Genomic DNA, 12,573 nt, shown 5'->3' with positions numbered 1-12,573 from the left:
ATCCACGCTGCAAGGTAAGACTGAGAGCAGCACTGCGTGCCTGTGCCAAGTAACGTTACCGGTGTGACATGTTAACGTTAGTTTCTCAACTCTAAGACCGAACATTCTTAATGTGACCAAGTTACAAGTTTAACATGACAACAGTTATCTTCTGAAAAAAGTTTGGATCACAAACAGCCGAAAACGCTTTATCTACTTTGACATTAACTTTTTGTATCGCCGCGTTGAACTCACAGAGCGGATAACGCTTCAATGAGGCAAGTGTAGGAAGGGATGCTACTGGTTAGCAAAAAAAAAAAAAAAAAAACGTTAGCTTAGCTGTTAGCTTAGCAGCCCAGGCGACAGAAATCAGTTAAATAACAAAATAACACATGGACGTATGTTAGTTACGGAGCCCACGAAGATAGCAAAACACAGACTCTTAAAACTCACCTTATCGTCGAAAATCGCTGTAACGTTATTCCTTTTAAAAAAAAAAAACGAAATGGAATAACATTGTTAATTTACTTCCCAGTTTTGCGCAGTTTGAGAGATTTGTTGAAAGAGATGAATGGATGATTTGGTCAGTGTAATTGAGTCCGGGTGGGAGTGTGACTGAATGTGTTGGTCTCTAGTCGCAGATTGACTAACAGAGACTCTTTCCTCCTCTTCACTCCGAGCAAGTCAAAAGAAGTGACGTCAGCTCAGTGCTTCTACAATGCAAACTTTTGTTCCTCAAAAACTACAGCCAGCAAGTGCACAAATGGACTGTCAACATTAGCGGATACTTTCCTCATATCTGTATGATGAATGCAGCTGATGTGTATGTAGAACCACTAATGTACAAAAAAATGTATACCATAAATTAAATGATGATGCAGGCATTGTCAAAACTGTATGGCTATATATATTATTACACTTCTCATAAGACTATAAATGTATAGAGGTAGGTAAACTCCTTTACAAACAGGTGCATAAGTTTGCTTTCAATTTCCATCACATCCCTAGTGTGACAGTGGAAACCCACTATTTTTTTACATTTTATAATGCTACACATTTTCAAGGTTTATTTATAACCATTTGCATTGATTTAAAAAACATATCCTACTTAGCTATATGATCTGGTGTAATATTGCTTTTTTTAATTCATCATATGGGCAAAATAAGGTTTGAAAGACTGCCTATTGCATTTGGTGGTAGATTATATTGCACACATTCTTGTAGTTGTAATTAATAACCGAAGGAGGCTGGCACAATAGGTCTTATAAATAATTGTATTCTTCCACATACTTAAACATTGCACCTGCCACAGAGAAATCCATTCATCTGTCTTAAAGGGATCAGCTTTTTGACACTGCTAGACAGGGATCTTTTTGGTTTTTTTATGTCAATTATAATTTCCTTTTTCTGGACTCTTTTGTTAAAATTGTCTGAAAGTGTGGACTGCTCAGATCGGAAGCTTGAAATGTGATAGAGGAACTATTAACAAGGCATTGCAATGCATCCTGTTCATTCAATAAAGTGACTCAAGTTTGACAAGCCTTAACATCTGCTTTTTTTTTCTCATCATTAAGCAAGCGTACAATCTGCAACAGGAAATGGGGTGCATTTTTATCAACAACAAACATTTACAACACAGTAATTAAAATAATGTAACAGTTTGAAACTGTATCACTGATTTGGACTGATGTAATACTGTAGATCCAGTGTTAAAATACTACAAATAATATATAGCTTTTGTATTGAATTATTATAAGATCAGGATTTGCCTGTTTCCCTAGAGGTTACAATCAAAGTAATGAGATTTTTGCTTTTGCCAAAGCACACTACCTCAAGTTGAGCTAATTGTATACAGTTATTTAGGCACAAAGGCTTTTTACAAAAAATCCTTGTACAAAGAAATGTGTAATTTAAAACAGGTTTATTTGCTTGTTCACCATCCCTTGTGCTCATTGATTTCTCCCCCCACCCCCGCCCCTAATTCTGTGTCATTTTAGATGCTGCAGTCACAGGAGCTACTGACTGGACTGAGTGAAACACGCCTGGCTGGATGAACACACATAGTGAGAGAGGGGGGGGAATGATTTGATACATTTCTCACCCTAGCGACAGGATACCTGGGATTTTAATTGTATTGGACAATCTTCATTAGAGAGAATGAGCGATGGGAGAGATCAGGGCAGCGTCACTTTCAAAAGCTTTTTCCAGCCATGTTTTTTTCCACATTACACAATCAAAATGTCAGCCTACCTTGGTCATTTGTAACATACTAAGTCACAGTCGATGGCTGCAATGCAGCAGCATGCTGGGGGAAGGGCAAACAGTCGGTCTCCTTTAAAGGGATTTTTAAAGAGTCTTGATTAGAAAGTATAATGAGATACCAAAGACACAGCAAAGATGAACTCTCTAGAGACTGATGGAAAACAAATTAAGATGGTGCTTTTGTTTTTAATTATTATTTTTCTATCAGTCCACAGAAAGCTCAATGTACCTGTAAGGCACAGGAGTTGGACTCTCTGTCATTGATTTTCTGACATATTTGAATAATACAGATTTTAATCATGTTAGCACACACTGATCCATTTAACACCAAAGCCTTCCAGCACTGCACATGCATTTGATTTAGAAAATGGCACAGTGTCTGAACTAAAAAACACATGGGTACATTCATCGCTTAAGTTTGCATCTGTGTGTGTATGTGTGTGTGTGTGTGTGTGTGTGTGTGTGTGTGTGTGTGATAACAGTTCTGAGTTTACCAATCCCAAAAATCATGTGAGTTGTCAGATATAAAAATGAATCAAACTGTATCTTCTTACAGTGCACTTACAGTAGCTTTTTCGGAATGCTAAATGAATCATGAATGCAGTGATTTAAAAAAAAATAATTTTGCATCAAATGTGTAAATATGTGGCAGTCTATATATTATAATTGTGATAAAGAACACAAAGTCAGGTTTAAGCATTTCTTTTACACATGCAAATTGTAGTGATTACTGTAGTCCTGTAGGTGGTGAAGAAGTGTAGTATGCCTGCCATGTATTGACGATGCAATAGAGTATACTACTGTTTCTCTATAATGAATGGTCAGCAAGCAGTCATCTAAGTAGTGGCCTTTGTTTTCCTCTGTTAATTGAAGCATGTTCCAGGATAGTGAATGGGGGAGAAACATGAGATTTCAAGAACATGAGAAACAGATGCTCCACACTACCTTGGTCAGACACCTTTCCCAGAACATGAATAGAGGATGAACTGAAGAGAAATAACTGATATGTAGTAGAGTCCTGAGAAAAAGAGACATGGGATTGTGGTGAAACCAGAAAGGCAGGAAAGAGTTCTGACTGATTTGACTCTCAGTCAGTGCTGTTTCTTATGTATTTACAAGTTTAGGACATTTTAAAGCCTATTGTATTTTATTAACACAAAACTTGATTAATTCTTAGGCTTGATGAACTTATGTCTCGCTTATTTTCGTTCCATCTGTCATGCTACTGTATGTCATATCTTATTCATGCATACCAATGTCCATTTTAATTAGTCATTCTGGGTCAACGTAGACCTCTTCCTGCTTTAAGGAGCAGTGTGGCAGATGTGTGAATAAAATTCGTGTGCTATTATTTGAGTGAAAATAGGCCATTAGAGCCATTGTGATGAGACAACAGCCCTTCTATGGTAATAAAATACATACATCCCAGTTAAACAGAAAAGGCGTAACAGCATAAATCACTTCAGTTACAATCTGTTTGCAAAAAAATAAATGGTTAACAAAAGGGCTTTTTAGTATATTAGTGTTACAATTAATTAGCATACTTATAATTATCCTAATTATGAAAAACAACTATTCTTTTTGCATGTCAATACACATTTTGCTCTGTAGCATTACAACAAATTACAAATGTGTGTAGGTTGAGCAGACCTTAAACAATCTGATATCAGACTCAATTGCCATTTGGTTTTCTATTCTATTTGAATCGCTAAAACGTACACAAACCAAAGCTTACTCAGCAATCAGCTATTTGGTCTTGGGCAAAACTGATCCATTTTGGCTTTGAAAACAAATATCTGCTTAAATCTAACCAATTAAGTCATTTTAAAAGGCCCAGTCTTTACATTTGAGGTGACAATTAATTAAGAAATGCATGGAAATCAGCATTTTGTGTTTCTTAACCGTTCATACAACCATACTGATACTATATACAGTAAGCAGACAGATCTGTCTTACAGACAAATGTGTCTATACAGAAATGTCGTTATTTTCTTATCCCCTAAGTGTTTGGTTATTAGAAGAGGAACTTTTATCTATAACTTGAGAGAAGCAACAGTTTAACATGTCCAACTAACCACACATAACCTCTGACTGCAGCCACGGTCTTCTCCTGCAGCTCAGTCCCATTCTGCTGTATGGACCTTCACCTTGAACAACATGTTAATTATTGGCCACTACAGCGAGTCTACATGACTTTCTTAATCATCAAGAGGACTTTCACCTCAGCTTAGAGACAAGATACCCTTTCTATAACTTAACATCAGAGCTTGTATTTCATGCACTATATTCAATATGTGTTCATGTTTAAAGCTATTTGTTGCTAAGTGTGTCATATTTAGAAATCAGGGTTCTTGTAGATTATTGTTTAACAACAAATACTCACACAACCATACCAAACTGATTATGATTATGTTTCTGGGCCTCATTAATTAGTAGAAGAAAATCCCTTCCCAGCAACGTCAAAGGGAAGGGACAGAAATGTGATTCACTGTCCCACCTTGTGGCCAAATCTAGAAATAACCTGAAATGCTCGGAGGAAAAGGTTATTGTTATGGTTCTGTATTAACGAGCTTCATCAGTAAATGTTAATGGTCGACAAATGCCTTTCATAGTTCATAATAAGATGTTAAAACAACATTGAGAGAAAGTACTCAATAAAAGAGGCGCATGCAGCCGAGATTTAAAGATAATTTGTTAGATGACATACTTCTTGGAAGTATAAAAATCGATGTGCTTAAATAGGAAGAAATAAAAAATGATTTCCTGCCGACCTCTCCTAGTTCTGTTTCATCTCAGCACACGCTGAGATGTCAACACAGCCACTGGACATTTGGAGGGAGTGGCACTTTTCAGATGACAGTGATTTAGATATCCTTTCAGAACTAATTAGACTCCATCCCCAATTTTAGTGTCCTAATTCATCCTTCTTCTCCTCAATTATGCACTGACATATATATTTAGCAGAAATGTTCTATATAGATCACACACACACACACACACAATGGAGAGTGATCGTTCTTTTTTCTCAACTTGCACATTTTTGACTCTGCTGGACAACCCAAGGCTGGAAGGCGACATATTACTGGTAGTATACTACTAGAAATACTTGCTGTTACTGCCTAATAGAACTTTCTGACTCAGATTGATTCAACAAAAGCATATAGTTACACATACTTTATTATGAAAACACACAGGGGCTCAGATCCTGCCAAATGAATCTCAAATATTGCACAAAAGCATTTATGCTGTTAAAAGTGTACATAAGTATTAAGAGGGGTATTTTACACAACGTAATATAAGTATCTTGTCATCATTCTAAACTATGCCCATCACATAGCCAAATATCGATTGTCTTTATTGCCACAGGAGGACTTATTTCCAACACCAAAATCATGACCACATCCTAAAAATAAAGCAATGATAATGCCAAGATTGGATTTCATGAGGCAGCAAGGAAACACAAAAAATACATATTGGTCTTTTGACGAGTGAATAAAGGACGGGAGAACTGTGAATGTAGAATTATCATCATGAAAGCCAACTTGAAAATATCCTGGAATGAATGCAGACAGTTTCATCAGTGTTATGATTTCTAACAAAATTTAGCTTTACTGGTTATATTTTGGCAAGTCTCATACCTTGCCACAATAAAAACTCAAGCATACATAATGCAAGGAAACATGTCAGGATGTTCTCTAGCAGTATTGGTTCAGGACAGCTTTCCATTTCAAAATGATATTTTAGCTGGAAAAGAATCTGCTTTACGGACTGCAAATCTACCTCACTTGCTACATTTACATGTGTGAAATAACAAGACAATTGCTCAAACTCAAGCTGGGTTTTTGTTCGGATCAAACTATTTACATGTGCCCTTGATAGCCTGCGATTAAGAATTCCTGTTTCTTTGAATACTGCTTAAAAGGGACTCCACTGATTTAAAAGACATGAGCATTTACCAGCCAGTCAGGCTCTAACGGAAGCATGCGATTGGTTGCATTATGTGAAATGTAGAAGGCAGCATTTTTGGAGCTTGATACACACTAGGGACTAAACATCAGGGTATCTCACTCTCTGCTGCATCAATTGCCCATTCTTATTTCAATCTTCCTCTTTTTAGTCCCTCAAGGTTTATGGCAATGCAATACTAAATCGCTGAACATTTCTGTCTGCTCACAAAAAGTATGAAAGCTTTGCTCTTTATTTAATCCCTTCCATGAGCAATAGTTAGTTACTTTGAATATGCAAGAGAGAAATACTGATACCAAAGGTAATCAAGTAATGTGTAGTGCCTGATAATGATGATGTTACACACGACATGTAGACCAGACTGCAAAGTTGCTGATGCACCAATCTGAAAAATGTACAGATGATTGTTCATTAGTGCAGATGACAAAAAAAAAGCAGAAGCAGTGAGATGTTAATGTGCAACAGTCAGACGTTAGTATTAGAGTAAGCCATTCTGAGTCATGTGTGTAACGTGTTATCCCAAAACTACTACAGTAACTGTTTTCTCTATGCATGAACACGGACCCAGTGAGGAGGGCCTGGTGCTTCCTGTTGTGGAACAGAGGGAAGGTTCTCCTATGGCACGCTGTCAGTCTCCTCAGCCTCCACCAGACAGGACCGGTCTGTGTCCACGACTCGGAACGGGGGGTGGTACTCGAATGCCGTTAGGATAGTGGAGCCAAGGTTGTACTTATGCTGCAGGAACCAAATGACTGCTGAGACTCCCATGATAGCCACCACGCTGAGAATGACCAGAGCGGACAGCAGTGCACTGGGTTCTGAGGAGAGCAAGTAACAATGCAAGGAAGGTCACTAACTATAAACACAAAATCACAGAGGAATAAGTAAAGAAACAGCAAAAACAGCTCAAAGATTGACTTACTCGGCTTGGCTTCCTCTGCCTCTGAAAAAAACACACATTGTGAGATAGGTGGAAAACAATCCAAACCATAGTTTCTGAAGTCTTACTTTGAAAAAATCTGGAAGTTAAATAGCATACCAATAGGTCTTAAAAACATACAAACTTTTATCTTACTCTGATTTGTCTCACAGACCACTCCATTCTCCGCCTGTTCCAGGCAGCTGACATTTTCCCACTTTCCTGTGTTGCTGTGCAGAGCCACACATGTATCCAAGGGCACGAGGTCTGATGAAGAAAAGATGTCTTCCCAGTTACTGAATCCTACAGGTTGCTCACCGAACCACCTCATGTCGTCACCTGACAAGACACAACAATCAGTATTCCAGCATAATGGGCCAGAATACAGCCACTATCACAGGCAATGTCAACCAAATAATAGCAGAATTATAGTGTCCCTTTTGCTTTGCCATTGATCTTCCTTCAGCATTTGCACAAACTACACTAAACTGTGTTACAACACAAAATAATGTTGAGAGTAAATGTGTTTCCCTCCTTAGAATTTACACTTAGCTTAGCGTCCCCCACAGTTTCACAAAACAGGATTTCCTGAATCGTGTCAGGATTTAGAGACAGTAATGCAAAAGACAGACAAGCTTTCAAAAGAAGCTAGCACTAGCAGAAAATCTAAATCAAACGTGTTTAAAAAAATAGAGTAATAAATAAAAGAGCAGACAAAAAAACTGAAAATATCTAAGATCATTTTTGAGTAAAGATCATTTATCTTTACTCAAGTTAAGCTTTTTATGTCAACTACTGTCTCCGAGGTCAAGAATACATTTTCACGCCTAATTTTTAAGCCGACATAGACAAGAAGTCTGAAAAGTGCTCAAAATTATATAGATAAGTTAATAATAAATGGTCACTTGTGATCGATGGATTTTGATATATAACACTCACAACATCTGAAACAAAACCCTTCAAGATTCAGTGTTGGTTTTCCACTTAGTTACCTCCAAACAATTGTTAAACAAGTTGTATTTTTTTTCCTTTCTGATTGCTATAGAGAATCACATTGTATTTTATGAAAGTTAGCCAGCATCTTTTCACAGTCCTCCAGTCACATGGTACTTACTGTTTGTGTCATAATACATTCCCAGCCACACGTTGACATTGTTTTTCCACACTGCTGGGCTATATTTAATGACAAAGTCATTCTCCTCAGCGCTCTGGATGGTCAAAAGCTCTAGAAAAAGCATAGCAATGTATGACAACAGAATTACACACACATTGAGAATACATACAGTCCATCTGTCATTTTGTCTTTGACAATATATTTGAAAATAAAATGTCTCAGGTACCAAATCCTTGGCAGAGTGTTTTTGCTCTTTCAAAAGTGTAGCTTTTGATTGTGTCTTCTTCTCCGTGGACAAAGTAGTAACATCCGTCTCCAAATGGTACCCAGGTGCGTCCGTCTGCAGGGCAGTCTGAGGAAAAACCATGGGACAACCCGGTAATGGAAAGATTTGGCTCCTAACCCTAACCCTAGATTTCTTTTAGCTGTGTGCATCTGTGTAGGAGGATTTAGAAACCACAAAAAAACACCAAATCACCATTTTAAGATGCTGCAACAGCTTTGCGTCATGTTTGGTTTTAGTTTCAACTTATGACCACTGTTCCTCTTTATCAGTGTAGTTTGTGCCTGTGTTTGGCAAATGGTGTCATGCTTTTCTAGACTGTTCCACTAACTGTTTTACTGCTGCACCTGTTATTTGGGATCAGATTATTTTCCCCTCTATGGAGCTCTGTTGTTAGTCTCAAGCAGTGGTGGAAGAAGTACTCAGATCTTTTACTTAAGTAAAAGTAGCAATACCACAGTGTAAAAATATTCTATTACAAGTAAGTCTTGGATTATTATTCTTACTTCAGTAGAAGTACATATGTATTAGCATCAAAATACACTTAAGGTACCAAAAGTAAACATACTCATTATGCGGAATTGCCCATTTCAGAATGATTCATACAAGATTGCTGGATTGTAACTACTGATGCATACATCACTTTAATATTGCAGCTGGTAAAGGTGGAGGTAATTTCAATTACATGTGTATATTATTATGTATGCTTTTATGTAGCTTCATCTATAATAATACTAATATCATAATGTATTAGTTGATTCATATGTTGTAGTAATAATCTGAATCTGCAGAAAATATAGTTACTAAAGTTGTCAGACGGATGTGGTGGAATATAAAGTATAACATTGGCTTCTAAAATGTAAATTGGAGTAGAAGTATGAATTAGCATACAATTGAAATAACGTTACTCAAGTAGAGTAACGTTCCAGTACAAGTCTCAAGCCTCAAAATTGTACTTACAGTATTAAGTACAGAGTAAATTTACTTACTTAGGCTACAATCCAACACTGGTCTCATACTATCTTACACAAATGTTGCTTTAATCTGAGATGTCTCATCTTTGTAGCTGTGTTTTAAGTGGTAAACGTACTTTAAAGTTAATACTTTTCCAGTTAGTATCCCTTTTGATTGGCAACATTGCTAGTCATTCCTCCACATGACGTTACCGGCCAAATGAGGCACCTACAGGCAACATCTAAAAATTCGGCCTTGAAATACACCCACCTCTAAAGGGAAAACACGGGTTTTACATTTGTTTTATTTGCTTGTGTGTTTCGCAACATAGGGAAGCACACAACTTTACGTGACATGTCCAGCTGTATTCATAAGTTATGTTGCCATATGCAAAACAGTGTCGACATTCAGAACAATTGGTTTGCTAACAGTGAAACATTGTATGTCTAGTCAAGGCTACTGAAATCAGACACAAAACAAATATAAATACAAAGAACAAAGAGTTAAGGGCACTTACTGTAACACAGGCCTACGCAATGCTAATTTAAACGGGTACGTGCGTACAACCATAGCTAAGCGTGCCTGCAAAAAGATATCACGTTCATTTATCTTGGAGTGGAGATTCAGATTTAAACTCTTACCTCCCGTCAAACCCAACTGCAGCTGAACACACAACACAAAGACACAGCATATTGATGATAGGTAACGGTGACTTTTCTCCAGTGACTCCATGGCAGCGAAGACAAAAAATCACGTAGCACCAAACTACTTTTCTGACTGTTGCTCGACTCTAGTGTCAGCAGCAGCAGCAGCAGCAGCAACGTGAGCGAGATCCCACCCACACAAACACACAGTACAAAGGCTCACAAACATGGCCTCAACACTTCACTAATAAATACAGTGTAAACCCACCAGTCTGCACTAATTTCACCTACATTGGTTTACAACAAGTTCATGTTGATACTTGTCGTTATTGCTTTTACATATCTGGCATTACAAACCAATACCATTTGAACAATATTATCTGCAATTTCATTACAAAAATCGAGCACGTAGACAATTTATGCAAATGAAGGCTAATGTTGGAATAGCTTCCTTGGTTATTCAGCCGTTGTGTTGCTATGATAATAAAATCAGACAAACTACAGTCCTTCAGGCTCTGATTATTTTAAACACAGGAGCCTCTAGATGGCGCTGTACACACAGTGCTCATCACACTGACGTTTCTGGATTTGCATTGCTTTTTTTTAATTGTTTTATACTGTAGCCTATAACGTTACAATGCAAGCGATTTGCAACACACTCAAATGTTCTCTGCAAACTTCAATGGTTATCGTTGACTATGTTTCTGATGCTGTGGTCACATATTTTTGCTGATATTATGCTGATATTGTTTATTAGATTCCATCTTCTATAAATGTTGTTTACAGTAGCTTTATTTTGAAATTGAGAGCCTCTTAATTTGCTGTCTTTAAATGCTAGAAGAACATTTTATCAGTGCATTCATTTTTAAATGCAAGCCATGTATGTCAGTGCTTTTGTTAAGACAGTTTCAGCTTTGCCTTTTTGTTCCCTCAGTGAGGCTGTTTCAAGGCTTCCATCACATTTACTATATAATTAACCATCACACATTAAATTCATAACCCATCTTTCCATCTTCTCAAATATGAGGATTTACTGATTCTCTCTGCTTTATAGTAAACTGAATATCTTTGGGTTTTGGAAAAGAATCAGAGTTGAATCAACATTTCACAATGGTCTCCACAAAAACTGACGACTGTAAGATTTACAATGGTTAGGGGTAGTGCAGTCGATTGCAATATATTGTATTGTTGTGTCCACCCCATGTATCTACTCTGTCATTATTAATCTAGTCAAGCATCAATCAGGTCCAATAAATAGTGTTACAATAAGACAACAATGCTATCTGAATAATCACAGTCAATATGGTTTGTTAGGACATCAGTGGATAGGAAAAAGCTGTTCCCTCTCCATAAGTTGATGATTAAAAATGGTATAGATGTAGGGTGCTTCCTACCTGAGCAGGTGAGGGGCAGCAGAGTGCCTCAGGGGCAGGGAGGTTGTTTAGGGGGGAGAGAGGGTTTCAAGTCCATTGCTTGAAGGCGCAGGTGGCACAAACACAGACAGCTGGAGCGTGAGTTTTTGCTCTTCGTCTGGAGCTGGTGGCTTCCCGTAGGGTGGCACAACACCCTGCAGGGTACCGTGGGGACCCATCTGCTATGGCAAGGCCTGCTCACAGACGCCCCCATCCACCCATCCACCCACCCTACGCCATACCTCCTGATACCCATAACTCAGCCAGTGCAGGCCACGCATGTTGTCAACAATACCATGCGAGAGTGTTTATATAGTCCTTGTTCTCACCCTATGGGAAAGCATAGTAATTCATAAATACTGGTAGACCATCTCAACAGAGCTATTACAACTATATTAACATGCTCAGAGGGATACATTTCCTATACTGAGACAAGGCTGAGCTTAAGCTCGGTCATTATAATTGATGGCATAGAGAACTGCAACTGTCTGATAGTTATTACCATACATATAGGATAGGTATGATGTATATATCTGTCATATATTTAATTATTTTGTGATGACACCACATTTTAAAGAGAAACCTTTAAACCTTTGATACATTGTAACTTTTTAGTCCATGGCAGAATATTTCTTGCCAGCTTTAAGAGATAGTTATGTCTCATTAATTCACTGAGTGAATATTTGAAATATTGGCGAATGTATGTGTAAGGTAAGAGATGGTCACTGTCACAGTAATAGAGTCTGCTATCTGGGAGAAAAATGACAGCAAAGTGACCTCTGTCAGCTGCTGCGTTGACGGGGGAACTAAACAGATGTTTCTTTTCTTCTTCCATTTTTGAACTGGTCAATGGAAAACCCTATCAAGCAAGACATTATTTTAAAACTTCTGATAAGACCAGATTCCTTATAAAACATAAATCAAAATGTGAGAGACAAAGTGAGAGACAGTGCTTGGATGTCAGCCCTCCGAAGCTCCAGCCAAGCTCCAGTAACAACCATCATCAGATTGAAATGTATTGTTCAACTATTAAAAAAAAA

General features: G+C 37.7%; 2 protein-coding genes across 11 annotated transcripts in view; both read right to left on the bottom strand.

The window, feature by feature from the left end:
• LOC116049172 (bromodomain adjacent to zinc finger domain protein 2B) overlaps nucleotides 1-671 on the bottom strand; it is a 52,644-nt gene extending 51,973 nt beyond the window's left edge. For 4 of the 8 annotated variants that reach the window (XM_031298600.2, XM_031298614.2, XM_031298621.2 and 1 more), the window contains exon 1: nucleotides 433-671. The gene's annotated coding sequence lies outside the window, so the exon portion shown is untranslated. The remainder of the gene's footprint in view (nucleotides 1-432) is intronic. The other 4 variants (XM_036004551.1, XM_031298653.2, XM_031298645.2 and 1 more) reach the window with 1 other exon arrangement.
• A 4,729-nt stretch (nucleotides 672-5,400) lies between these two features.
• Nucleotides 5,401-10,347, bottom strand: cd302 (CD302 molecule). 3 transcript variants are annotated; one of them, XM_036004026.1, is made up of 6 exons: nucleotides 10,119-10,347; nucleotides 8,467-8,592; nucleotides 8,241-8,351; nucleotides 7,283-7,393; nucleotides 7,130-7,150; nucleotides 5,401-7,025 (listed from the first exon to the last, which is right to left on the bottom strand). In XM_036004026.1, the coding sequence occupies exons 1-6, from the start codon at nucleotides 10,207-10,209 to the stop codon at nucleotides 6,823-6,825; spliced, it is 663 nt and encodes a 220-aa protein (XP_035859919.1). In that variant the 5' UTR covers nucleotides 10,210-10,347; the 3' UTR covers nucleotides 5,401-6,822. The 3 variants fall into 3 exon arrangements, with proteins under 3 accessions (XP_035859919.1, XP_031154453.1, XP_035859918.1); XM_031298593.2 differs by having other exon boundaries at nucleotides 7,283-7,465; nucleotides 10,119-10,346; XM_036004025.1 differs by lacking the exon at nucleotides 10,119-10,347 and adding an exon at nucleotides 9,513-10,058 and having other exon boundaries at nucleotides 7,283-7,465.
• Between the last annotated feature and the right edge of the window lie 2,226 nt (nucleotides 10,348-12,573).

The sequence above is a fragment of the Sander lucioperca genome, chromosome 8, assembly GCF_008315115.2.
Source record: "Sander lucioperca isolate FBNREF2018 chromosome 8, SLUC_FBN_1.2, whole genome shotgun sequence".
Classification (NCBI taxonomy): domain Eukaryota; kingdom Metazoa; phylum Chordata; class Actinopteri; order Perciformes; family Percidae; genus Sander; species Sander lucioperca.
This window is presented reverse-complemented; position numbering and strand designations above follow the sequence as displayed.